This window comes from Dromaius novaehollandiae, chromosome 10, assembly GCF_036370855.1.
Source record: "Dromaius novaehollandiae isolate bDroNov1 chromosome 10, bDroNov1.hap1, whole genome shotgun sequence".
NCBI lineage: Eukaryota > Metazoa > Chordata > Aves > Casuariiformes > Dromaiidae > Dromaius > Dromaius novaehollandiae.
The window spans coordinates 14,748,703-14,774,537 of NC_088107.1; the positions used below are offsets into that span (position 1 = coordinate 14,748,703).

General features: G+C 58.2%; 1 protein-coding gene across 1 annotated transcript; it reads right to left on the reverse strand.

Moving 5' to 3' along the window:
* Positions 1-1,963: 1,963 nt before the first annotated feature.
* On the reverse strand, positions 1,964-23,042 carry ONECUT1 (one cut homeobox 1). Its single transcript, XM_026104759.2, has 2 exons — positions 21,547-23,042; positions 1,964-4,964 (listed from the first exon to the last, which is right to left on the reverse strand). Exons 1-2 carry the CDS (start codon positions 22,628-22,630, stop codon positions 4,672-4,674), a joined length of 1,377 nt encoding a protein of 458 aa, XP_025960544.2. The 5' UTR covers positions 22,631-23,042; the 3' UTR covers positions 1,964-4,671.
* Positions 23,043-25,835: the final 2,793 nt, after the last annotated feature.

Sequence of the window (25,835 nt, forward strand, 5' to 3'; positions counted from 1 at the left end):
CCACGGTGAAGAATTATTCCTTTTTTTTCATTAGTGGCCTTTCTAACAGGCTGAGGTATTCAAAGAGTATAAGGTGAGAGATAAAGAGGTCAACAGCGGTTTAACACTTTGGTTCAAGCAAGGCACTCGTCCTATGAGTTTACAAAGTTTGCAACATGTTTGCCTAGAGCTTTATTATTATTATTATTATTATTATTATCCTTATAATCGTCAGTAGTAGCAGTTGTAGTACGAGAAGTATTCGTAAGGTTAGGATCGTTATTATTACGAATGAAGACAAGTTTACACACTGAGTGAAGGTTGAGGAAGGGGGCTGGGGATGGGAGGGTTGTAAGAAGGAGGATGAGTTCCCTTCGCAGACCAAGGCCGTGCATGAAAAATCTTTGGTATTCTTTGGTATCATCAATGTGATTAAAATCACCAATGGAAATCGAGTGAGGTAGCGTCTTTGGTTCACACTATAAATAGTAGATCTTTACACACTTTTTTTTTCTTTTTTTCTTTTTTTTTTAACACGTGGAAGTAGCTATTCCTTACCTTTTGCTTCTTTGTCTTTAGCAAATAGTTACCAAATGTATTGTAAAGCTAACCACACCACAATAATAAACCAGAAGGCTAAGCAAAGTCTCAAAATTAGCCTCTGGACCTTTGAATGCACCCAAACGCAGCTCGATAGAAAAGGATAAGTGCTTTCTCTTTGTTTGCTAAATGCATAGTTTTCATCCTTACGTACAAAGGAGGAGGAAGAGGAGGAGGATAGAAGGAAGCGTAGTAGAAAGAAGGACCATTTCTCAGGGTAAAAATGCCTTGTTTACAACTCAGGTGAGGAGAAGTGTCCTAAGACTCTTTGGTATAAGAAGATGAGCGGTGTTTCCTAGCCCCCCAAGGAGCGGCAGCCCACCTCGGGCGGACTGCCTGCGGGCACGGCGGCCGCGGGCCCAGATCCTTCCCAGGAAAGCCGCGGGGCCGCCCGAGCCGTGGGGCCGTGCCGGAGCGGGGCCGTGCCGGAGCGGGGCCGGCGCGACCGCTGCAGCCCACCGAAACCCCAACGCACGTTTGCTTCTGGCGTCAGATGGAGCAGGACCAAAGCCGCAAGCAGAAAGCCCGCTGGTGGCTCTTTCCGGGTAGTTTTGCTTTACCTGAGTAAGGAGAGGAGGATGAGGCCCCTGGAAAGCACTGGGGGGTCACAAGCAGCAGTACTGGTTGTTCTGATTTTTTTTTCCTGGAAAGCTAATAACGCAGTTTCCAGTGTGCAGGGATTTAGGCGCTTCACCTCTTTGCAGCCTCCCCTCGTGGGTCGCTACGGCCATTTCTGGAGGCGCCCCGCGAGCGGCGTGCACGTCCCGACGCCCTGGCACCGGCCACGGCAGCGCGGGCGCGAGCCCGCTCTCCCGACGGGCCCAGGCTACGCCGGGTTTTGCTCCCTCTCCTAACTGCTCTCGTTGGGATTTAGGTCCTTTTTTTGGAATTCAAAACTAATTTTCGTTTTGTCAGGAATGAAGTCCTGACTTTATCAAAGCAAACGGAAAGAATATCATTAATAAGATGGAGACAGGATTTTCTGTATAATTTTAAGTGTAACTTCAGAAAAAATTCACCTTCGTGGATGACTTGCTAAGAAATGACGATGATAAAAACCGGGTGCACTAAATAACCTGTCCATGCTTCAGTCAATGCATGGGGCAGTCTGCTCGGAGGTAAAACAGCTTCACAATTAGCATGAACAGCTCCATAGTTATTTGCTTCATGTTTTGCAAGTAATTAAAGAAAAGTGTGATCTTCATCTATTCAGAGTATGAGGCGCGTATTGCTTATGGGAAGAGTGGTTTTGTTCTCAATGGCTTATAGGAAAACAAAAAGTTTATACGTACTTAAACAGATGTGTAAAAAATCCACTTAAAGACTATAACTTGTGCATCAGTTTTAGTGTGTGTGGATATATGTGTGTGCATGTATCCATATATACACCCACACAAAAGTAAGTGTGTGTGTGTGCGCGCGCGCGTGTGTGTGTACACACGCACAGACAGAATCAGGGGCTTGTGTGTGTGTATCAGAGATCCTGAAATTGCATATTGGGTGCAAATTTAATGCTGGTATGAAAGTTCTCTTTGGTTTCAGCAAGTAGTCTCTAAAGACGATACAATGGAAATACTAAAAAACGTGGTAATGTACTTTGAATTTCCCTGCATTTTTAAATTCTCAAGTTTTAAATAAATAAGGCTTTATTTATGAAACTATAAGTAAGTTACAAAGCAGTGTTTTGCTGGAAAAAACTAAAACATTAGTTATCACTGTCCTTTATTAATCTTACACTAATGAGACTGCATTTATAGGATACTTTATATGTGAGCTTATTAATATTTCCATGCCAATTATATCTCAGTGGGACTGGGACACTTTAAAAGAAAGTTTGCTAAAATTTAAGGTAAGCTAGAGACTCTGAAAACTCACAGACTACGTTTGCTTTGTCAATCTTAAGGTGGGTTTAACACAGAAAAATGTGGAGAAATATTTGGTGTCAAAAATCCCATTTCCATTTGACTTTATTTTAATGAAGAGATACTTCAGTTGTACTTTAAACACTTCCTGGCAATTAACTGTATACCCTGAAACGTGACTAGACCCTGTTGCCTTGGGAAATAAGTGGTGCTACACAGCTGCCTAACTGTGGTGTCTCTAGTGTTCTGCGTGGACTCCACAAAAGACGGTATCTGCTATTGTTGATGTTGGCTGGATTCTAGTTTACCTTGAATTTTTCTTTTTCTTCTTTTTTTTTTAAATAGAGTATAAGTAAGATTACCTATTTCTCATTCTTGCAATGGGACATATACCTGCATATTTGGTTACTTTCTAATTTAATGTACTTAGAATTACTACAGTAGTTTGAAATACCAGTTAGAAATCTAACAGGCATGTGTATGGTTTTTAAAGTCTCTTTTCCCCTTATACTAAAATTTAATATGCAGATGTTGCACGCTTTTCTTTTTAATTTTATCAGAGTAAGGACCGGATGATTTATTGTCTAAAGTTCTGTTAGCAACAGAGCGTTTAAACCTTTTCAATTATAAATTTTAAACTATTTCATGCATTAACCTGATTAACAGATGAGCAAGAAAGAATGCACAAGAGGAAAAGCTCAGCCTGTTACACACAGATACGAAGCCACAAACAACAGGCTGTATCTTGGTGCCATGGGAATTTTGCTATTGACTTCAATGGAACCGTAATTTGGCCTCCTAAAAGCACTATTGGGGCTCCCGTTGGAGCTGTTCCCGCTAAAGTTCACTGATGCTGCACTACTTTTTCAATAGGAAAAGACCAAGAGTCTTCCAACCTATTCCTATTCCTTTCCTTATTAAAGGTAGGGGAAAAAAAAGCTCACTAATGTCAACGGGTCTTGATCAGGTGCTGGGCCTTGCGGTTTTACTGTTTTCCATACTTTTAATTTTTGCACACCAGCTGTCTTAAGTCTCACATTTGCAGGCTAGGTGGCAGAGCTGAGCTGTTTTACATAGGAGACACGGTTTGGAGAGGTGGTTGTTCAAGGGGCTTCCAGCAGGATCAGCCTGGGACAGTAATAAAGGGGTGCACACTCGAGAGCTACCACGCTATCTCACACAAAACTGTAAAGGCCCCCCTTTTTTTTTTTGCTTCTGCTGAAGTCAACAGCAAAAATGCCCATGACTTCAACAGAAGCAGCATCCCCTTATCAGTATCTGTGCTTTGACATGGGGTACAAACTCCTTAGATGACATTCTTTCTTGCCAATCATGAAAACAAACAGTGATGTGGTTTAACTAATTCCAAATAACAGTCTTGATTACTAGTTTTATGTGTTATACAGTTAGATTAGTTTATACCTATAACTCTACATAGTATTTTGTGTAAAAATAGCTTTGGAATATTAAAATCATTGCAATAAAATACCTGCAATATAATTATTAAATGTGTTCTTTGGTAGCTAGTCGATTTTTTATGGATGGAATAGTTTTCCTTTTTTAAATCTGAACATTCCTTAACAAACAAAGAGAATGCACTGGTTTAGGTATCATTCAAATTTCTTTGCCTAGTTTGAACTTGTTTCCAGGCGTTGCACCAGCTAAGTTCAAACAACGAAACAGCAAAAACCACACTACCGTTCAAATGGATTCAGACGACTCCACGCTTTGTCGGTCATGCTACCGCACAACCCTCTCTGAAGACCAGCCCTGACTAAGTCCCTAGCCACCGGCGTGTACACAGTACGGATACACTCTACACCTTCATGGCAATTGCTGTGGAAATGAAGAGCCATATCTGAAAAGATGTCCATTCAATGACAAGAAATCACTATGCTCCAAACCACTAAACAGCCAAGAACGGTGAAAATGGTCATGGGCGAAGGTGTAAGACCAGTGGTTTATTCCTTTTCTCTTTGTGTTCCGTTTCATCCATTTCCTTTTCTTCTTTCTTCTTATTTTTTTGCAAGTCGTCGTCCTACTAAAGTGTGTGTCTTAGAATAAAGTCATAATGCAGGTGAAATAAGTCTTTGGTTTCTTTGGACTTATAAATAACATTTTTTTCAAATAGTTTTAAGTATAAACCTGCTATCTTGAGGTCCTGGTCTGTCTTTATTTATTTATTTATTTTTAAAGCTTTTCCACCGAGGTTTAGTTTGTGGTTATTCCTTCATGCTTTGGTACAAGTGCTTGATGAAGAAGATGAGTTGCCTGAATTGGAGCTGCCCTCGTCTTGCCACTTATCCAGACTCCTCCTCCGTGCATTCATGAAAAAGTTGCTGACGGTGCTCAGCTCCAACCCTAGCTGCTGGGAAATGGTGATTTGTAATTCTTTGGATGGACGCTTATTTTCCTTGAATATTGCATGTAGAGTCCGACGCTGGACATCCGTGAAGACCAACCGAGGCTTTTTGGGGGTATTTCCTCTATCCTTCCCATGCTCTTGTTCTTTCCTCTTGCACGCTGCAAGAAAGGGGAGCAGTGGTTAGCGGTCTCACAGAGGAGTCATTGTGAATGCCATAAACGACAAACTTGAAAAAAAAGACCCTTCATTTCGGCTTCCAAATTGGGAGAGAACATGTGACATGGCTAAGACATGCTCTTGCATGCAGATTTCACAGGTCTGCCTAGGTGTACTCACATACAGCGTTACACATTTTACGTTTTAGCCACTTGGCCCTGCTAAAATTAACATGGGTGTCCTTACGAACCTCTGCTAGCTCCACTATCCTACCCCCATTTCACCCATTTCTGAGGCTCTGTGAAGACACCGACTGATATCCCGGGGTCATTCCTTGCTCTTGGTTAAGGTCCCTGGGGGACATTCAAACATAGTACATGGGAGCGAGTGCATTTGGTTGGGAGAGCACAAACTATTAGTGGATGTGAATCCAAAGGGCCTAAACTGAAGGCCTCTTGGGGGACATCTCTTGGTGCCCCCACACAGGGGAGCTAACACCACGCACCTCGCGGGCACCTCGGATAGCTGTCCCGTCTCTCCCGGCAAAACAGCTCACCGCCCCAGAGGAGACGGGGCTCCTAAGCACCGCTCTTCTCTTCCCTCCACCTATCTACAGTTCTTTGTTGTCAACCCATTTCTGTATCGTTTTATTGGCAGAGAAACGAAGAACTGGGAGAGAACAGGCTTCTATTACAGTCTTACATGCTCAGGTGATTATGTATTTTGAACAAACTAAACCACATTTTGACATGCAGAACAACGGTAGAGTAAATCTTCCTTATAGAACTTCCCTATAATTTCATCTAATCTTCCCTTCTTTCCTTTTCACAGTGTTATTTTACGCTACATTATTCAATGGCATTTGAAATTTTAAATCTGCCTTGCAGATCACCTGCTAGGCAGAACCTAAGGGGTGGGAGAGCAATCCCGAGTCTCCCCGCCAGCCTCTGACTGCCCGCCAACCCACACTGCCAGCATTTAGCTAGGACAGAAGGTTTCCTTGGGAGGACAGATTGGTCTGTCTCACTTTTGGAAGAGCCTGAAGTTGTCTGTTTCCCCTTCTTTCCATAACAACGTCCCTTAATGCTGACTTAGAGGTATTCTGAAGATAATATGGATGGTCTGCCTCTGTGCCTGCTAGTCCTCGTTTCTGTGGAGAGCACAGTTGACTATACCAGGAATTTTTTGCAGTATCTCCACCAGTTCCATGGTTATTGGGCTGAAAACAGCAAATTACTTTACAAAGGTCCTTACTGCATCCTTTATTGCTACTCCGAGCCAGTGCTGGCATGAGGATTTAATTGCTTAAGGAAGATATAAAAGTAGTCATCCACCTTTTGCACTTACAGAAGTAGCAGTTGCACAGATCAGGCAGGAAAATTCAAGTGATGGCAACTTCTACCACCCCCAGGGTTTGGCCCTGCTGGTCCTGACCTCGGTGAGCCCCCACGAGCCAGGAAACAAGAGCATTTTCCTTCTCTTAGTGGACGAGCTTTTGAAGAGCTTCCTAACAATATATATTCCAGCTAGTGTCTTTCATAAGCAATGACACATTGATCAAACGGACTGAGATGCCAAAATCATATCTTCTACAGTTATTTTTATCTGAAAACCTTTAAAGCGTCCTTTGAGGTCACATCCTGACTCCTAAGATTATACATAACTTCTGGGCTGAAAAATAGTTCCTTCATACCAGCAAGACCTCACCAAAGTTAAGCTAGTGAACTCGGCGCATAAATCAGTTCCTGTGAAAAACTGTGCATGCTGATTGAAAGCAAACATTGATAACTCAAGGGTTAAAATCACCTTTGCAAGAACAGTCCATTATTTACCAATAAATATTAGAAAGTAGAAGATGAGGTGTGAAGAAGAGATTAAAGGAAAATCTATCATTTAAGCATCTGCGAACATTTGACAAGGAGAAGCTCCCTGCAGAAGCAGCCGCAGACCCTCAGCCCTCCTTCCGCGCCAACCTCAGCCTCCGCCGTTAGCTCTGTCCCTGCTAATGTGCTGCTGCAGGAAAGGGGACAAATGAAACCTGGATAATATTTGCCCTGCCTCACAGTCAACGCCTTCTCACAGTGCTTTCCTTCTCAGCGACTACACAAATTCCAGGTTTGGCCCGCCCATACTGTCCAGAGAAGAGATCATCATTTCTCACAAAATCCTAACGACACAAAGAGTGAGGTGCGAGTCGGCACTGGATAATGCTTCAGCAGGAACCACCACGTCATGAGTTACACGCCCAGCAGTAAACACAAAGCCAGTTTAACTAGCCAAATAAACCTCTGAGGTTTCAACCATAAAATAGGACAAGAGTTCTCTGAAATCATAGAGCATAACAAAAAACAAATGTGCACTGTGAAACTAAGTAGCTTAACTTGATGTCTTCTTGAGTTTGGTATGTTCATCTCCTGGAATTTAATATTCCTAAATAATTATTTCCCTAGAAAATGTTCCTTGGGTTGCAAAATGCCTCGTTCCTAAACTTCAGTTGCATTTGAGACCTCAAATTTACTGCTGCTAAGATGACAGAGGTAAGAAAAAAGTATTCACCGATGGGGAGAAAAAATAAATGTTATGAAGTCTACAATACAAATAAGCCAATTCTGGTATTTTGCAAATTCCTGGAGATTTCTACTTATCTCCTGTTTGTCCAGCACTTCGCTGCGCAGATAACTGGTAAAGCCAATTAAATATTACATGGGAAATGGGGTGCAGATTTTAAAACTCAGTCTTCCCTGTAATAGCCAAAATCGATTTAAGTTAATTTATAGTGACACAAAACACTCAGCCTTGGCTTTGTATCAATGAAAAGAAAACAAAGTGCCTCACGCTGCCTTACCCTAGGCTGGATTATAGCGACTGTGTAACATACTTTTCCACTGGTGGGAAAAAAGTCTTCCTGCAGTAACCGAGAGAGATCCCCCCAGCTTCCCACCAAGCAGCAGCCTCCTCCGGAGCTCTGTGTTGAAGGCACCACTCAAGGCGCCTCTGCTCCAGGGAAGGCACCCCAGAAAACTGACAGGACCACCACCATTACTGCTTTTGGACCTTCTTAATGTTTCAACTCTCTGCAAAGTCTGGCCGTGCGATGGCGTGCCACGGGACGGCCAGGGCTCCCCAGGTGGCTAGCTGGCTAGGCAACGCTGTATCTTCCCCTCTTAGTTTGGGGTGCACGGTCCTGTACCTCAGTCCTCAGACCTATGTCTTCTGAATATAATATAATTCACTCCCTGGTGGGCTTTTCACTGCCATCTGAATGTTTGCCAAGCGAAATACAGCTGTTTCCCCAGCCCCTGCAGTGGCATGGGGCGAAGGGTGAGCTACGTGAGCTCTTGCAGTCCCTCCCGGCTGTGTTTTCTACGATGAGCTGCTCCCCCAGATCTGCAAAGGCAGTACTAAGGTGCGAGCAGCATAAAGGCAAAATGGCCCACTTTTAGCTCACAAGCCCGACCTGAGATGCCCGTGGTCTGTATTTTCGGAGCAAATATTGTCTGCACAGGGCCTTGCTGACGGCCGGGTGACGCTGGCTCCAGCCCTGCCCGAGCGCCGGCCGCGCTGCTGCCAGCCAGGGAGCAGGGGCCGGGCAGGACCCTGGAAAGCGGGCGCAGGCGGTGGCCACTGAGCCGCATGGTCTAACACTCGCCCAGCCTCACCCGGGGTAAAGCCCAGCTCCCCAGGCAGCACCTGCCCGCCTTCGCCCCGCGAAGCGCTGCTCGCCCTGCGCTCCCTGCTGCTCTCGCTCCCGCGGACGGCAGCCTCCCTCCCTGCGCAGCCCGGAGCGGGACCGGCACCCCGTCCCGCGCGGCAGCGGAGCTCGGGGCCTGCGCAGAAACCGCACGTGGTAACGCCATCGAAGGCTGCGTCGCGGTACGGAGCACCGAGCGCATTGCTGGGGCCGGGAGCCACTCGCCGGCGGGCGGCTGAGCCCCGGCACGGACCCCAGCCCCGCTCTCCTCCGACGGGCTGTGCGTGGGCGCACAGGGAGGAGCGAGGGACCAACGCCAGCAGAACCGGGGGCAGAGCCGGCGGCCGAACCCGGCACCTCGCCAGCACCTCTGCTGGAGGTCCCCTTCCCTCCTGGCTTCCCAGGCCGCCGGCGAAACCTTAGCCCCACCAAAGCCACCCAGAGCTAGCCTAAATCCTAAGCTCATTAAGATGAACGGTTATTAAATATCGTTATCTGTTATTAAATACTTCCCCTTCTCCTCTGGTTCTTCTTAATGCGCAGAGCTCCCGCGCGTTGTGGTGCTCCTGCGGGAGCTCGGACAGACGCAGAGCCCCTTCCCCGCGCAGAGCCCTGCAACGCTCTGCACGCTGCTGGCTGTGCGTGTTCGCCGTATGAGAAGGCTGAGCCCCGGCGGGCCGGCGCTGGCCTCGGGCACCTCACGGGTGTCCGGCTCGCCCACGCGTGGGCTGCGGGAGAGCAGCTCCCTGCCCCTGCCCCTGCCCCTGCCCCTGCCCCTGCCCACAGCTCGCTGCCGCGGCAGCCGAGGCTCCGTGTTTGCAGCGCCTCACTGACGGGATTTCCAGCCAAATAAAGCAGATCGGCAGCTCAGGTTTTCAGAACAAACTATTCCGCCTCCCTTGCTCCTTGGACAACTTCAAAACTGCAGGTTCTCATCTGCAGACCGGGCTGCACAGCAGGCCCAGAGCAGAGCGAGCCCGGCGGCTCCCGCCGCCCCGCAAGACCAGGGCAGCCCGCCCTGCCCCGGGCAGCACGGCACGCACTCAGGTCCCAGCACGGCACGCACTCAGGTCCCCAACAGCCACCACACAGGACTTCTGGTCTCCTAAGGCTACGGTCAGGGCCGTCCGGAATAGGTGAAAATACGCGCTGGTCTAGGCCAAAGCCTACAGAATAAGACAGATTATCCTCCTTACCGCCAAGCTGGATTTCTTCTACTTTGAATTAAGGACTATTGACTTGTTGGTCCAGAGAGAGCGAGATACTGACTCTGCTGCAGTCCGGGACCTCATCTGCAGCATGGGAGACCCATGAGCAGCAGGTGCGATCCTTACTGAACATATATATGAAACAGCACAGCCTCAGCAGGTAAAAGAGAGAGGCATCCGCTGCGGGTAGCAAAGCAGCACAGCGGAGCTGAGTCTCGACCCTTGGCTCTTCGGCACCCCGGGACGCCTGGTGAGCACCGTGTTGGCCATTGCAAGGGAAGGCTCTTGCCTGTCATTCCTCTCCTGAGCTGTTGCCTGCAGACCATTTTTTGTCCCGAGAGAGGCTGGGAACATTCTCAAAATCCGGTACACACTCAGGTGATACAAAAACAATTTCCCTTTCAGCTCTCCTCCTTCATGAGAGGCAGGTTAAGGGCAAACATTTCAAATACGCCCAACTGCTTAAGGAGCTCTTGCAAACAGCACTGCCAGGCCCCGTGCTGTGAGCAGCAAGGGTGGATATCGCCTTTCATCTTCCGCCTTGTCCAGACCCAGGAATATTAATAGCACTTAAAAATAAATAATGGTGATAATGAAAAACTGTAATAGGGTTTCCTGACGATCGTTTTCCCTGCATTGGAGCCAATCAATTTTAATAATAAATTGTAGCTTTCAGCTTGCCAGAGAACAAATGTACACCGCAGGATAAAACCCGCTCCAACGTGAGAGACTGCCCCGCGCAGGCGCAGAGCCCGGCTGCCTACGCTGTAGGGGCTGACGGACGCCAGAGCCGTCCCCCGCAGCGACCCCGGCCTGCACGCGGCCAGGGCTGCCTTCAGACCAAGCAGCTACACCTATTTTGGCCAAATCTTCCTTTCTTTAAAGCAGGCAAGGGTATTCACTGAAGTCAGTAGCTTCCCAAAGACTGAATTAAACCCTTTTTTGGATAAACAGCAGAGCCTGTCTTCAGAATTGTTTATCGCACACCTTTATAAGCATTTTATTTTATGTAGCAGAAGATTATGAAAGTAATTTGCACTGATGTCCTTAACGTGCACTTCCCAAGAGCAGGGTGGAGGCACTCCTCCCAGGCAGCACAGAAACCCAGCTCAGGCGAAGGGCTTTGCCCAGAGCCCTGGGGCGCTGCGTTTCTGCTGAAGGCGCTCCAGGGGCAGGCGTCCCGCGGCAGACGCGTGCACATCCATGCCCGCGCCCCTCCCCAGGAGAAGGACCACGCGTTTTGTCTCTGGGCTGCCCCAGCTGGGTGATGCCTCTTGAGATGCCTTTTGAAAGAGCCTTAAGAAAGTCTGGTTAAGAAAAAAGCAAAGCAGACTCTAAAGCAAGAGTCCCTGACTCCAGCGACACGCGTGCAGATACGGCGGTGCAATATTATCAGTGCCAGAAGGAGCCCTGGAAATCCAGCGCTGAGCCCTGGCCTCCTCCACTCGCTTCCATCTTCCTCTGCCCTGAGCAATGCATATTTTTGACGCTTGCAATTCTCCCGATACAGCCCATCCATCTATTTTTGTCTCCCTTTGTTCCTTCCAAGCCGCCCGAGGGATTTTGCTGCATTACCGTGCCAAACCTTGTCAGGTTTGTACATCTTATTAAGGCCCGGCTGCCCGTGAGCGGCGCAGGACTCGCAGCCTCACCGCTGCCCGCTGGAGCCGCGCCATCTGTCACCGCTCTCTCCACCTCCTTCCTAAACGTGCGGCTGGGCTGCCTGCGTGCCCCAGGAAGGGACCAGTCCTGCTCCGACTGAGGGGCGAGGAGGATCGTGTCCCCTACGAACATGCACTAATCAGATCATCGGCTTGAGATGCAGAAGAGGCTGTTTTGGCTGCCTTAGAGGTGATCTGTGCTGTTCTGCCAGTCCAAAAGCCAAGGTTACGACAAGCACGGGTATTAACCTCAACGCTCCACCTAGTCTGTTATCCCCAGTGGGTGTATTTCTTTTTAAAATCCAAGAAGAAAAAATCAGTTTCCACACCGCCCACCTCCAGGAGCCCTCTGTACGCACGCATACTGTGCGCTACGAACGTAAAATTTCCTTTCCTGTAATGGCGAAAGCAAAGCATGGAACCAAGAGGACTCTGGGGCAGCCTGTTTCCTGCTCTCTTCTCTTGGTACCTAACGAAACACCACCACAAGTCCAGCTGGCTGCTTTGCTGGAAAACTCACACCGGGGCAGGGGGAACAGCGACAGAAAACGGGAGGTGGCCAAACCCCCCGCCCCGGCTCTGTGGCTGACGCTGGCAGTGGAGGACGCGGTGAGCAGCCCGGGGTGCCGCCGTCAGCGAGCCCGCTCGCCCGCGGGTGGGAAAGCGCCAGGGGCTGAGAAGGAGGAGGTGCACGTAGGGGGTCCAGACCTGCCCCCGGGAGCCCGGTGTCCCCTCGGCCGCGGCGGCCGCACGGGGTTATGGCCGGGGACACCTCAGGGACGCCTTTTCACCCTTCTTCGTGCCCAAGGCAGGCCCAGAGCAGCCAGCGGGAGAGGCGTCGCCCCTCGGCAGCCGGCAGCGAGCGGGTGCAGCGGTGCCCGGTGGCCCCGGGCCCGGCAGCGGCATCCAGGGCCTTTCCCCTCCGGGCGGCAGGTCACGTTCCCAACCCGGCCCGGGCCACCGGTGGCCACAGGTGACTGCTGCTTGCCGGAGCCTGCCCACGGCACCGTGTCCGGGGACACACTCAGCATGGAGCCGGGGGCCTCCGGTCTTAACGGCCGCCCCACCACGCCGAGCTCGCCTCCCGCGCCGCCTCGCCCTTGCTACTCCTCAGCGCTGCACGTGCTGCGGCCGGGCAGGAGGAGAGCACCTGCGCGCGCTTCTCTGCGGGACCCAGCGCCGGGGCGTTCGCAGGCCGCCAGGCTCCCGCTGCAGCCGGGAGCAGCCGTGGCTCCCGCCGCGGGAAGGCCCCGAGCGGCACGCAGCCCCTCTCGAAGGAGCGCCAGCGAGGGCACTGCGTCCCGCCTCGGCCGCGCGGGGCACGGGGGTGCTGCAGGGAGACCTGGGAGGGTTCTCAAAACTTGTGAGTGTCATCTTTCCCCCTCCTTTTGTAAAGCCAAATCTCTCAACCACCCCAAGTCCAGGCAAACAGGACGTATCTCAGACAGCGACAATAACAAAAAACCTTCTAGACCCTCCTCCTCACACGCATTTTCTGAGGACTCCCGGGCCTGGGAGCTGCCCGAGGCAGAGCCTGAGCTCGGCCCACTAAGAAACTGCGAATCTCTTTCTAAAGCACCTGCTTCTGGTTTTGAAACATCACAAAACATCCAGTAACATTTCCAGAGAGAGAGAACCCGTCACCGGTACAAGCTAGAGAACCTCCGGCGATGGTCCGATGGCGGGTCGGCCTTCGCGGGGAGCAGGCAGAGGAACTTCCCCCGGCGGCTGAAACGCTGACGGCTGCGCGCAGCGGAGAGCGTCCTGATCGCGCTGGCTGGAGGAGCGCCGGGCAGCAAGGAGTCGAAGGTTCACGGCAAATTTATAGCGATAATAACACACGGTGATAACAACGCAAGTGTGATAAGTGCCATCCTTATCACGTGAATAACATTGTGCAGAGACGCGCAGATGACAGGGGTCTCCTAATTGCCAAAAACTTAGTATTTGGGGGAACACGGGAATAAAAGTAGGGACCTGTAAGACCCACACTAACTGAGCGCAGGCTTCACCACATGCACTAAAAGCAGGAGAAGCTGTTTGGCCTGGAAGAACAACCACAGCTGCTCTGGGCCATTTACTCTAATATTCCACCATTTGGCAAGGTGCACATATAGCATCGATACTACATGGGGGTCCCCAAAAGCTTCCCCCCCGTTAGGACACGACCGCTCCCTTGTCAATGCTGAAAGCCTGCGCTGGCAACGCAGCACGCCGGTTGCTCCCCCAAACCTCCTCCCAGCTGCAGAGAGCACGGACTGCACCGAAATGTCTGAACACTCGCTGAATTATATTATGGTGTTTCCTACTGGTCCTGGCACGGTTCAGCACTGTGCACCTTGTCTTTCTAGCGGTTGGCATTTACAGTTATTGAGAGTGCAGTGTATCCCACTAAAACCCGGGCAATATTCCTCTTTTGTCTTTTTATACCATGAGAAAACTTAAAAATCTGTTTCCACAAAGGCAGCTCACGGGCTGACTTCAGCCTGGCAACACACAGATCCAGCTGAGGCTGCGACTGGTAAACACCTCACGCCCGTGCGCTGTATGAAAATGAGTGACGTTAATCTGCTGCTGCCGGAATAATGAAGTGAACCAGACCAAGCAGCGCTGACTCAACAGCTCGGGATTTGGGGGTTTGCACAAACGCGCAGTGTCGGCCGATCCGTGGCCGCCTGAAGGAGCTGACAGCACCGCTCCGGAATATGCTAAGTGGAGTAATCACGGGGAAACACCCGATTTTCCTGCGATATCATTTAAAGTAAACGCTAAATTTCTTCAGCTGGGTCTTTAGTTAACCATATTACTGTGACAAATATTTCCCTGTCTAGCATAAGTAATTAGAATTTAATCACTTTAACCGCATCTTAATTACCCCAAATGAATTGGAAGGACATTTAATAGCAAAGATTAAATTGCCTTAATGAACGATTTCTGTGACTGCATCAATGTTTTAATCATGTTAGGCGCTGCGGCGCGCTGCCCCGGCCGCCCCCGAGATGGCGCCCGCGCCCCACGGCCGCGCCCGCGGCGGCCGCCGCAGCGCCCCGACGGCAGCGCCCCACCGCGCCGCTCCGCGCCGCTCCGCGCCTCCTAACCAGGCAGCGCCGCTCCGCGCTGCACCGCGCCGCTCCGCGCCTCCCCACCGGGCAGCGCCGCCCCGTTCCGCTCCGCGCCTCCCCACCGGGCAGCGCCGCTCCGCGCCCCACCGCGCCGCTCCGCGCTCCCTTAGGTGCCGCATCGCACCGTGCCTCCGCGACGGGCAGCGCCTGTCCGCTCCGCCCCGCCGGGGAGCGCCCGACCGCCCCGCGCCTGACCGCCCCGCCGCTCCGCACTGCCGGGGAGCGCCAGACCTTGCCTTGCCGCTCCGCTCCGCTCCGCTCCGCACCGCCGGGAACCGCCCGCCTGCGCCGCCGGGGACAGCCCGCCCGCCCCGCTCCGCCCCTACCTGCCGGGAACGCCCGCCCGCCCCGCTCCGCTCCGCCCGCCCCGCCCCGCTCCGCCCCGCCCGGCCCGCTCCGCCCCGCCCCGCCCGCTCCCCGCAGCCCCGGGGGCACCGCAGCCCGCGGAGCGGGGAACGGCGCTGCGCCGCGCCCCTGCCGCGTCTGGGAAGCCGCTTCCCGGCCGCGGGGCGCCCCCGAGCCGCGGCAGCACCTGCGGGAGCACCGCCGCGCTCCGGCTCCGGCCGCCCTGACCAGGCGGCTGCGGCTGCGGCTCCCGCACCGGCAGCGCGCGGGAACGGCCCCGCCCCCCGTTTGGCAGCGCGCGGGAACGGCCCCGCCCCCCGTTTGGCAGCGCGCGGCCCGCAGCGGCAGCACCGCTCCCGCCCGCCGGGAAACGCCTGTGCGCAGCGACGCGCCTGCTGCAGCGTCCGGACGGGCTCGGGACGCTGGTGCGAGGCTCGCGGCACGTCAGTCCACCGCACGCTAACTGCCGTTGCCGTTGTACGGAAAACGTTACCGCTGAGACCTCCTGCTACCCTGAAACGGGATAAAATCAAAGCTACTGTTGTTCTAATAAATTGTTCCGGAAAATTATTCTTTTAGCCTCGTAAAAGCGACTTCGTCTTAAACCAAATGGCTCAAGTAAGATGCATTTTGGAAGAATTTCTGTAAGAATCGGTCGATTTTCTATCAGTATATGATTTATCCAGATAGATTAATATTTGAAGTAAGAACTGACATTTGTCGATTTGATCACGGATGAAGATGGTACTCAGGAAGGTACCCAAGCTGCTGCCATGCTAGGTCCCGATTCAGCACTAAGGAAAGAAATCTCCTTGATGCCAATATTCTTCAGACAAAAGTCAGAAGCACGTTAGCGACAGATTCTGCATGCAAGAGTCATCTTAGGTCTCTCTTGAAATGAGCCTGTCCCTCGGTTTGGGGTGCGTGGGGTTCTTGTGTTACAGGGCGACAGGCATGAGCTATTCAAGACAAAGCATGAGCTATGATTTAATTCAGATGCATGCAGACATATACACAGATGGATCCTGACTGCTCTGTGTATTTCTAGAAAATCTTGCGTCAATTTAATAAACATACTGCCCCGACTACCTACAAGCACGGTGCGCAAGGGCCCGCATGCCGCTGCGGCGCAGCACCCCGCCCTCCGCCCCCTGCGCGGTCCCAGCCAGCCGCAGCACCCTCGGCCGGCACCGCCCGGCGCCGCAGGAGCACCTCTGCCGGCACCCCGCCTGCCTCTTCCTCCTGCCCGGACCGCCTGGCCCCTTCCGGCCGGGGGGCCCCGGGCGGCATCACTCGGTTACACCGCTGAGGGAAATTGCCCTTCCTTCCCCGCCACACCGCGACATTTGCTGCCCTCGCCAGAGTCCTGCTGGGGTGACCTGTTGCCTCCTTACAGGCGGGGACCCGGGCACCAGCCCCTGACCCCTCTTTCCCCAGCGCTGCCGGGTCCGGGGGCCCCCCGGAGGCGCAGGCTGGCTGCAGTCCGTACCTCCCCCCCGCCCCAGCACCGAGCCTCCCCTCCCCGCCGTGCGGCCGAGCACCCAACTCCGCGCCGGGCGGGCAGGGGCCCGGGCCCGGGGCGCCCTGCAGCACCGCAGCCCCCCTGCCTGCGTGCGGCCGTCCGGCACCGCGCGGCCCTTCACCTGCGATGGCAACGGCGACACTGCAGAGCGGAACCGCCCGAGCCCGGCGTAGCGCCCGCGGCCCGGCAGCCCCTGCCCGGGAGGTGACGGCTGGCTCCGCCGCCGCCGCCGGCGGCTGCTTCGACGGGGCGCCCGCAGCCGGGCTGGCGCCGGGACCCCGGGCAGCGGGGCCGGGAGGGAGCCGGGAGCGGGGCCGGGGCGGCGGTAACTGTCCGCAGTGCTGAAAGCGCGGCCCGGCCTCGCGCCGACGGCGACGGCTCAGTCCGAGCCGAAGCAGCCGGCGGCCCCGGCGGCCCGTGCAAGCGCTGCCCGCGGGGCGCCCCCGCGGAACACGGGCTGGAAGCCCCCGTCCGCCGCCCCCGGGGCCGCCGCGCCGCGCCCGCCCAGCGCCGCGGTGCCGCGGCCAGCCGAGCCCGGGCCCCCGACGTGCGGCGGGGGAGCCGCCGCCTCGGTGGCGGGGCGGCGGGGCCGGGCGGGGCGGCGGGGCCGGGGCGGCGGGGCCCGGCTCCGGCCGCCGCCCGTCAGTAGGTGGCGCAGAGCCCCCGGAAACCGACGGCGCTCCCGGCGCGGCGGTGTCGGCCGTCGGGCGGGCCCGGCCCCGGCGCTCTCGGGGGCCCGGGGCACCGTGCGGGGGCCGCCGCCGCCTTGGCCCGACGGCTGCGCCCGCTGCAGAGCCCCGGCGCGGGGCGGCCCCGGCCCCGCCGCCCGCGGAAGGGCCCGCGGGGCGCCGCGGCGGGGCGCGGGCCGGGAGCGGCTCCCATTTCGAGGCGGGCGCGGCTCTCGGTCAAAATGGCAGCGCGGGGGATCGGGCTCCCCCCCCGACCCCACCCCGCCTTCCGCCACGCGGCGCTTAATTAAAACAAACAAACAGACACGAGCGGCGCGGGGCGACGCCGAGCAGCGGCCGGGGGCGCCGTGCACGGGCCGCGGGGCTGCGCCCGGCCCGGCATGGCCCGGCCCGTCGTGGCATGGCCCGGCCCGGCCCGGTGCGGAGGAACGCGGGTGGCGGCGGCGCGGCGGCGGCGGGAGCGGCGCGGCGGCCTCCCCGCTGGTAACCATTAACGCAAAGCAAACGCGGCCGCGGACTGGCGGCTGTAAATCAATCGGCACAAGGACGCGGCCGGCAAACAAGCGCGGCTCCGCGGCGGGAGGCCGCCCTGTGCCGCCGCTGCTCGGGGCGCCCGGCCCCGGCCCCGCCGCTGCCCGGCCCGGGCCGCCCGCAGCCCCCGCGGTGCCGAGGGCCGGTGCCGAGGGCCGGTGCGAGGCCGCGGCCGCGTCGGGGGCGCCCGGGGGCGGGCGGAGGGCGCGCTGCGAGCGGCCGTGCGGGGCTGGCGGCGCGGCGGGGGAGCGCTCTGGTGACGGTATTGATTCCTGTGCAGTTAATTTGGCGAGAATTTCTCGCCGGCCTCCCGGGTGCAGCGCAGATAAGAGGGGATGGCGGAGGGAGACGGGGAAGGGCGTGCGGCGCCCGGGGCGCGGCCCGCGGCGGCCCTCCGCGCCTCTCCGCCCCGCGCAGCAGCGCGCCCGCCCCGCGCAGCGCCCGGGCCCGGGGAGCGAGCGCCGCCGGCGGGAGCCCGGCGCGGGGAGGGCGCCCCGCGGCCCCTTCTGCCGCCTCCTCGGGCGGGGCGTGCGGGGGCCGGGGGCCCCGACAGCCCCGCGGAGGTTGCCCCGTCGCCAGACGCCTGCTGCCGGCCTTTCTGCGGCCGCGGCGCGCCGAGCCCCGCGCAGGGCAGCGGCCCCGGGCAGGCGCCGTTCCGAAACCAAACACCTCGGCGACGGCTATTTTTTCCCGGACTGCATGAGACGGTTTGGGCTGTCTTTCTTTTATTTTTCTACTCCCTTCTCAAATAAACCGAAATAAATCTATCCTTAAATCGCGACGGACTGCAGAAGGCCTCTGTCTCTTCTTTGAATTGCATTTATTTTTTTGGCATCCCTTCGCTGCCCTTTCAAATGTCAGTAAGGGCGAGGGGCGGGTGGGAAGCCTCCTGCAAGAATAACTAATAGCGAAACGGGCAAATAGATAAATATTCAGTGATGAGGGGGAGTGCGAGGGGGACAGACAAAGGGAAAGAGAACAGAGGGGAGAAGGAAGATGGGATGAATAAGATGGAGGCTGGAAGAGGTCAGCTTTGCAATTAGCAGTTCTGCTTACATTTCAAGAGACAGCCCAGGAAGTGTCAAGACCTCAATCCTGCTTCCATGTAACTACCAATTTTTCCTCTATTTGCCGGAGCTTCTCTAATCTGGGAGGCAGGGAACCCCCAGGGATGGCTGGAAGGGGCAAATACTGAAGATAAAGTGCTGGGCAAGACTGTGGGGCCTAAAACAACCAGGCTCCCCCCGACCCATCGCCTCCCGGCTGCTGTCGGCAGGAAATCCGAGCGGGAATAAAGGCGGCGAGGGCTCGGCTCTGCGTATTTATCTACCTGGTAATTCTCTAAACGCTCGAGAGTGAGTTATAATTTGGACGTGAAATTTAATTTGCGTCGGCCGGAGTAATTTATGATATTTTGAATTGATGTTCATACATCAATATCAATCGGGGCAGATTTTTACCACTTAGCAAGATCATCACACATTTAAAACCTGCACAAAATAAAATCGATAGTTGATGCATTTACAGCGGATCGCCTCGCCAGCAGCGCCCGCAGCACGGCGCGCAGCCTGCGCCGGCCGCTCAGCGCCGCGGGGGGGCGCGGGGGGGGGGGGCAGGGGCCGCCCCTCATTGGTCGGGACGCACCGATATGCAAATGAGCACGTGCCGCGGGCTGCCCCGCGCCCGGCGCCCCGCGGGGCTCAGCGCGGCGCGGCTGCCCCGGGCCGCCGCGGGCAGGCGGGGCTGGGGCGGCCCCTGCGCGGCCGCAGGCAGGCGGGGCTGGGGCGGCCCCTGCGCGGCCGCGGGCAGCCCTCCGCGGCCCCCCCCCCCCCCCCGGGCCGCGAGCCCGGAGCGGCCCCGGGGAGGCCGTTTCTCTAAGGTGCCGCTTTCAGGTTTGATCGGAAAAAAAAAAGGGGGGGGATAATGAGGCTTTGTCTCTGTAACGGGATTACCGGGATCCGCTTATCCCCGCGGCGGCTGGAGCGAGCAGCGGGCTGCGCAGGCGGCGCCGCGCTGCGCGGAGCGGCCGCCCGCCGCCGCGGCCCGGCAGCCCCGGCTGGCAGCGCCTCCCGGGCGGCCGCGCAGCGCGGGGATGCCGGCGGGCTCCCGCGCGGGGGTCGTTTCCAGTATCGATCCATGCAAATGAGTGGAGATTCAGGTCGAGCGAATTGTCGTAAAAATACACTCCAAATCGAAGGAAGTTCGCCTTAGCAATCGTTAAGGGGCTATTGGAAACACCAACTCCATCCTCCTCATCTGGCGAGCACCAGCGAGACGAGGGTGTGCTTCTCGTGGGGGTGGTTGTTGAGGAAGGGAAGGAGGAAAGGGCATTTTCCAGCAGACCAGACCTTTGAAACTGGCTCTGCAGGAGGGGAGGAGAGCAACGGCTGTGCACCGCGAGGAGCAGCTGCGGCGTGGAGGAAAGGTCCGCGTTAGGTTCCCTTTCTAGCGCTGCTTTCGGCTCCAAACCCGAGCAGGTTGGCTGAGACCCGGCCGCGAGCAGGCTGTGGCCCAGCTGGGTCCCAGTGAGCAGGCAGCGGCTCCCCGTTCCCCCAGTCGCTCCGGCCGAAAGCGCAGGAATATTTGTGTACTGGAAAGGAGAGAGATTGGGCCTTTCCCTTATTTTTGTCCATGAAACGGATCAGTGACCCCGACTCCAGCTCGGATCGACTGTCTCGCGTTCTCCAGGGACAAATTAATGGAGACCTATCACTTAATTAACAAACCCTCACTCACGGCATATTAAACTCGGGCTCTGTACTGGGCGCACGAGTCGGCGGATTTGGGAGGAGGCAGGAGGAGAACAGGTACAAAACAGGACGGAAACACACCCTGCTCCCTCGGATCCCCCGCAGACAATACCGAGGCTGGTCCCTAGGAATAGACCGAACCAGCCAGTTCTGAGGTATTTCGGAGGCCCCGGCGCGGCGCAGGGACGCGACACCGGCTCCTTCGCACACGCAGACGCGTCCACACGAAATTCAAACTCCACGGGCTAATGATAATTGCAATCAGTTAAAATCTAACGATTTTAGCCAATTGCGTTTCTTCTGCTCTTCGGCCACCAGTTACACGCCAGGCTCGTATCGTTTCTGGGAAAACAACACTCTTCCAGAACACCTAATCTAAAACAAACGGGACGCGGAGCTAAAATCGGCCCTGAGCACCGGCCAGCCTCCCGCACCGGCGCCCCCAGCCCCCGCCGGGAGCCGCTGCCGCCCCGCCGGGCAGCCGCTCCCCCCGCGGGGCCGGGGCTCCCCTCCCGCACCCGCGCGGAGCCGCTGCGCGCAGCGCGGAGCCGCGCGGAGCCCGGCCCGCCGGCGGCCGCCGGTTAAAGCGTTTGCGCCGGGACCTGCCTCCGCCGCCGGCCTCAGTCCGCGTGCGAGCAAGCCGCGCGGTAGAAAGGACAAAGAGGGAAACGCCGCGCACGGAGCGGCCGGCCGCAGCGCCAGCGCGCAGTGCCGCGCAGCTGCGAGGTGTGCCGGGCGCGCACGGACACACGCGCACACGAACACGCGTGAGGACTGGGCGCCGAGTCGGGGAGCCTTTCCCCCGCCGCGCACCGCAGCGCAGCGCGCACGCCGCGCGCATCCCCCGAGGCGCACGCACCGCGCCGGGGCCGCGCACCGCCGCGCACCGCCCGGCCGGGGCGGCGGCTCCGGCTCCGCCGCTGCCCGGGCCGTTCCCGAACCGGCGGCCGCCGCGGCGCGGCCCCCCCGCGGGCGCGGGCTTTGTTCGGCGCGGCGCGGCGGGGGCGGCCGGGGGCGGCGGGGCCGCGGTGGGGCCCGCGGGCCGCGCAGCCCGGCGCCGCTCACCTGCCAGGCGCAGAGCAGACATGCGCTGGAACTCCGGCTCCTGGAGCCACTTCCACATCCTGCGGAAGGTCTCCCGGCCGGATTTGAGCTTGCTCCAGGGCTTGGGGTTCCGCAGCAGGTCCGAGAGGGTCCCCTGGGAGCGGCACAGCACCCGCTGGGCGAAGATGGCCTGGGGGATGCTGTACCGCTTGAGCTCGGTGGTGATCCTCTGGGCCACCTCTTTGGTATTGATCTCCTCCATTTGCCCTGAATTACTTCCAGCGGTGACCTGCGAGCCGGCCACGGAGGGGTTCTGCTCCCGGGCGGAGGCCAGGATCTGGCCGTGGCTCTGGGCGTTGAGGTGGGCGTGGGGGTGGTGCGGGATGCCGTTGAGGGGCACCATGCCGGCCGAGGTGGGGGTGAGGTGCTGCTCGCCGTGCCTGGCCAGCATGGCGGGGTGGTGGGCTTCGAAGCCGTTCGGGGTGAGCATCTTCTCGGCGGGCATGGTGGCGCTGGGGTGGGCGTAGTGGGGCAGCGCCTGCTGGGAGTTATGGATGCCCCCCAGGCCCGATCCGGACAAAGGCGAGAGGCTTTGCCCCATGCCGGTAACATCCTTGTGGTAGGGGGTGTAGAGGTTGTTCATGGACGCCAGACCCCTCTCGTCCCTCATGAGGGTGAAGCTGCCGCTCACGTTGCCCGGTATCCGCTGGTGGGGGTGGTGGTGGTGGTGGTGGTGGTGGTGGTGGTGAGGGAACTTGTCCGAGACCGTCGAGATGGGAGGTAGAGGCTGCAAAGGGGTTAACGTGGTGTAGGTGCTGCTCATGCTCATGCCGGGGGGCGTCTCGCAGGCCATGGTCATGGTGGGGTGCAGGGGTCCCGTCAGAGCGTGGTCGGGGGGCCGGTGGTGGTGGTGGTAGTCGCCGCTGTCGAGGATGGACGCCATGCCCATGGAGCGAGGGTGGCCCGGCAGGTGGTTGCTGCGGTGGGTCACGGAGCTGCGGTGGTGGGGACTGCCGCTCATGAGCTCGGCCGTGGCGGGCACCGGCTCATGGCTCACGCCGTGCAGGTCGCCGATGTTCTCCATCGCCAGCTGCGCGTTCATCATTCCCCGGGCGGGCGGGCGGCCAGCACATCTACCCGGCGTGGGCCGGGCGGTCCTCGGAGCTCCTCACGGCGGGTGCATGCAGGCTGCCTCCCCCGGCGGGGACCGGCTCGGCGGGGGCGGCCGGGCTTTTGTCGGTATTTTTGGTTTTGTTGCTGCTGCTGCTGCTGCTGCTTGGTTGCTCGCTCTCTTTTTTTTTTTGGTGGTTTATGTAATTTTTTTTTGAGACGACGTCGGATCAGTTTTACGGCCCCCGTCCTTTTACGCCAGCCTCCGCAGCCCCGGTGGGTGCCTCGCCGCGTCCCTCGCCATCTCTAGCCATGTCTCTTACTGGGCTCGCTGCCTTTGGCCACCGCTCCGCTGCTGCAGCGGCGCCGCGGGTCGGCGCGGCGCATGCGCGCCGGGCCCCGCGCGCCGCCCCCGCCCCCCGCCCCGCGCGCCGCCCCCCGCCGCCCCCGCCCGCGCACCGCCCCTGCCCCGTGACGTCACCGCCGCTATTAAGGAGGCGAGCCCCGGCCGCGGCGCCCAGAGCCGCCAGCGCAGCTCTGCCCCGGGTGGGCCTCTGCTCTGCGGGGGGCGCCGCCGCTGCTGCCCCCCGGCCCGCGGGTGCCACGGGCAGCGTGGGCGCTCGCCCGCCGTGCCGTGCCGTGCCGTGCCGTGCCGTGCCGTGCCGTGCCGCCCCGCGCCTCCCGGGGCGGGGGAGCGCGGCGGGCGGTCCGGCGGTGAGGCCGCCCGCCCCGCCCCTTTGGTGACTGCGCGTTTTTCGTGAGCGAGGAGCCCCTCGCCCTGACGGCCAGCATTAACTTCCGGGTTCCCGCGCGCCGCGGGGCAGCGCAGCGCCCGGGCAGCGCCCGCCGCCAACGGCCGGGCACGGGGGGGAGGGGCGGGGAGCCCGGCGTGCCGCGCCCAGCGCCTCCCCCCCCCCCGTGTGTCCCCTCACACCCGTGTGCCTCACACGGACGCCCGTGTGTCCCCTCACACCCGTGTGCGTCCCCTCGCCGTGTCCCCTCGCACCCCCGTGTCCCCTCACACGCCCCCATGTGTCCCCTCGCACTGCCCTGTCCCTCACCCCCCCGTGTGCCTCGCACGCCCCTGTCTGTCCCCTCACACCCGTGTCCCTCTCCCCGTGTCCCCACAGCCGCCCGCGCCGTGCCCGGGCAGCGGCGGTGGCACCCCCGGTGCCTCCTGCCCCCCCCCTCGCCCCGGCGCCTCTCAACGCTCGCGGCCCGGGAAGGGCGCCGGGGCCGGGGGCGCTGCGCTGGGGCCGGCGGGACCCGGCAGGTGCCCGCGGCCGTCGCCGTGCTGCGCGGGCGGGACGGAGCGCGGCCCTGCGCGGGACGGGGCGCAGCGCTGCCGGCTTACCCCGAGGGGAGCGGGGCGGGGGACGGAGCCCCCCAGGACCCCCGGTAGCGCGGCCCTCCCCGCGGCCGGGCGGGCAGATGTGCCTATTGTTCGCCCGTTAGCGCTAACGGACCGAGCCGCGGGAGGCGGCAGCCGGGCCCCGGCGCCCCGGGAGCCCCGGGAGCGGTGCTTCCCCGCGGCGCGCGTCCGCCGGAGCCACCCGGGGCCGGAGCCGCTCCCCCGCCGAGGGGCCGGGCCGCTTTCCCCGGAGAAGCGGCCGGCGGCGCTGCCTCGGCGGAGCCGCCACGGTGCGGATGAGGACCGGGGGCAAAGCGCTCCGCTCCGCTCCGCACCGCTGGGCTCTGCCCGGCCCCGGCCCCGCGGCCCATCCCCGCCGCCTCGGGCACGGCCTCCGCGGGTGGGCAGGCGCCCGTTGGGTGCGCGGGGCCGCCGCCTCCGCTCCAGGAGCCCGGACCGGCCCCGCCGGGCGCCGCCGCCTCGGCCCTGCGCAGGGCCCCGCGGGCGGGGATGGCGCGGGGCTCCCCTGGGCCGGGCCGCGGCGGGGCTCACGGCGGGCTGCTGTATCTGCGAGGCGTGTTGAGCATCCGGCCTCGAAGACAGGATGAGCTGCCTTTTTTGGGGTTTTTTTCCCTATAAAGTTAGGTTTTCCACAGCTGGTTTATTTATTTCCTGAAATAAAAAATACACATATTTGTGAGGTTTTATGACAGACTTCAGAGCCATTTAAACACCTCTCCGAAAGGCATCCGTTACTACCGTCCGTTTATTTTCCTTGCTTGCCTGAAACTTCTCGATGTTTCATTCCGCGCCGCAGATGCCGCCGCGATCCCGCGCGGTTCGTGCCGCTCCGCTCGCTCCCCCATCCCGAAAGCTGCCACGTCTCTCCGAAAACCTGATGTTAACGGCAACATTATCTCCCTTTCTCACAGCCATGGAGAGATAAGGAAAGGTGGACCTGCGAGTGAAGCAAAAATAGACCTGAAACCCAATTAATGATCGCAGGAACTGTTTATTTAAATAAAATAAAATTGTCACGAGCATTTCAGGACGGAAAGGCACGGCCGCGTTTGTTTCCCAGGCCAACACGGGATGATGTCACGAATCTAATCGAAACGTTGCCAGCTTCTTCATTCTTCATATCTGTATACAATTTACAGTTTAATTACAAATATTTGATCTACACACGTTCGGCGGTTAGTTACCAAAGCAAATATCACAGCAAATATAACTTACTCCCCCGAGCTTGTAGGAAATTACTCAATCAAATTTTTCTTCGAGAAAGGAGTGTAAAAATTTTTTTTTCTGGAGTTCTTTGGCACGGCAGCCCTTGTCCGGGGGTGCAATTTCTAATCTTAGAAAAGACTTACGATTAATTCATCCCCCCATATTTCTATCTATATTGTCTTAATCTGTGGGCGTTTATTCATTAAATTTCGACGTGAACCTGGTGCGAAAGAGCCGCCGGGGCAGAGGGGCGCAGGACCGGCGCCCCGTCCTCCCGCGCCCGCGGGGCTGCGGCTCCCCGGCGGACCCGGCCCGGCCCCCCCCGGGCTCGCAGCGGGCCGGGCCGGGAGCGAGGCGCCGGCGCTGGGCCCCGCCGCCGCCCCGGCCCGTCGGGACTGGCCGCGCCGTCACGGCCGCTCCCGGGAGCCTCCGGCCCCGCGGGCGGAGGGCGGGGGGTGGGGAGCGTCGGAGACAAATCATTTCGGTGCGCTAATCAATTCCTGCTTGTGCAGTCAAGTGCCATATATTTAACAGAATAATCGTTACCGCCCTTAAGTCTTTATTTGATCAGCAGATACTCAGAGCGGGCTCGCAGCGCAACTTGGCTTGTTTGCGCCGCGCG

Bases quoted from the DNA above. Each gene is read 5' to 3' on its own strand.
- ONECUT1 (XM_026104759.2), bottom strand. From the start codon at position 22,630: ATGATGAACGCGCAGCTGGCGATGGAGAACATCGGCGACCTGCACGGC. The intron at 4,965-21,546 runs GTGAGCGGCGCC...CCTTTCTTGCAG, and splicing joins GTCTGCTCTGCGCCTGGCAG to CGTGCAAGAGGAAAGAACAA.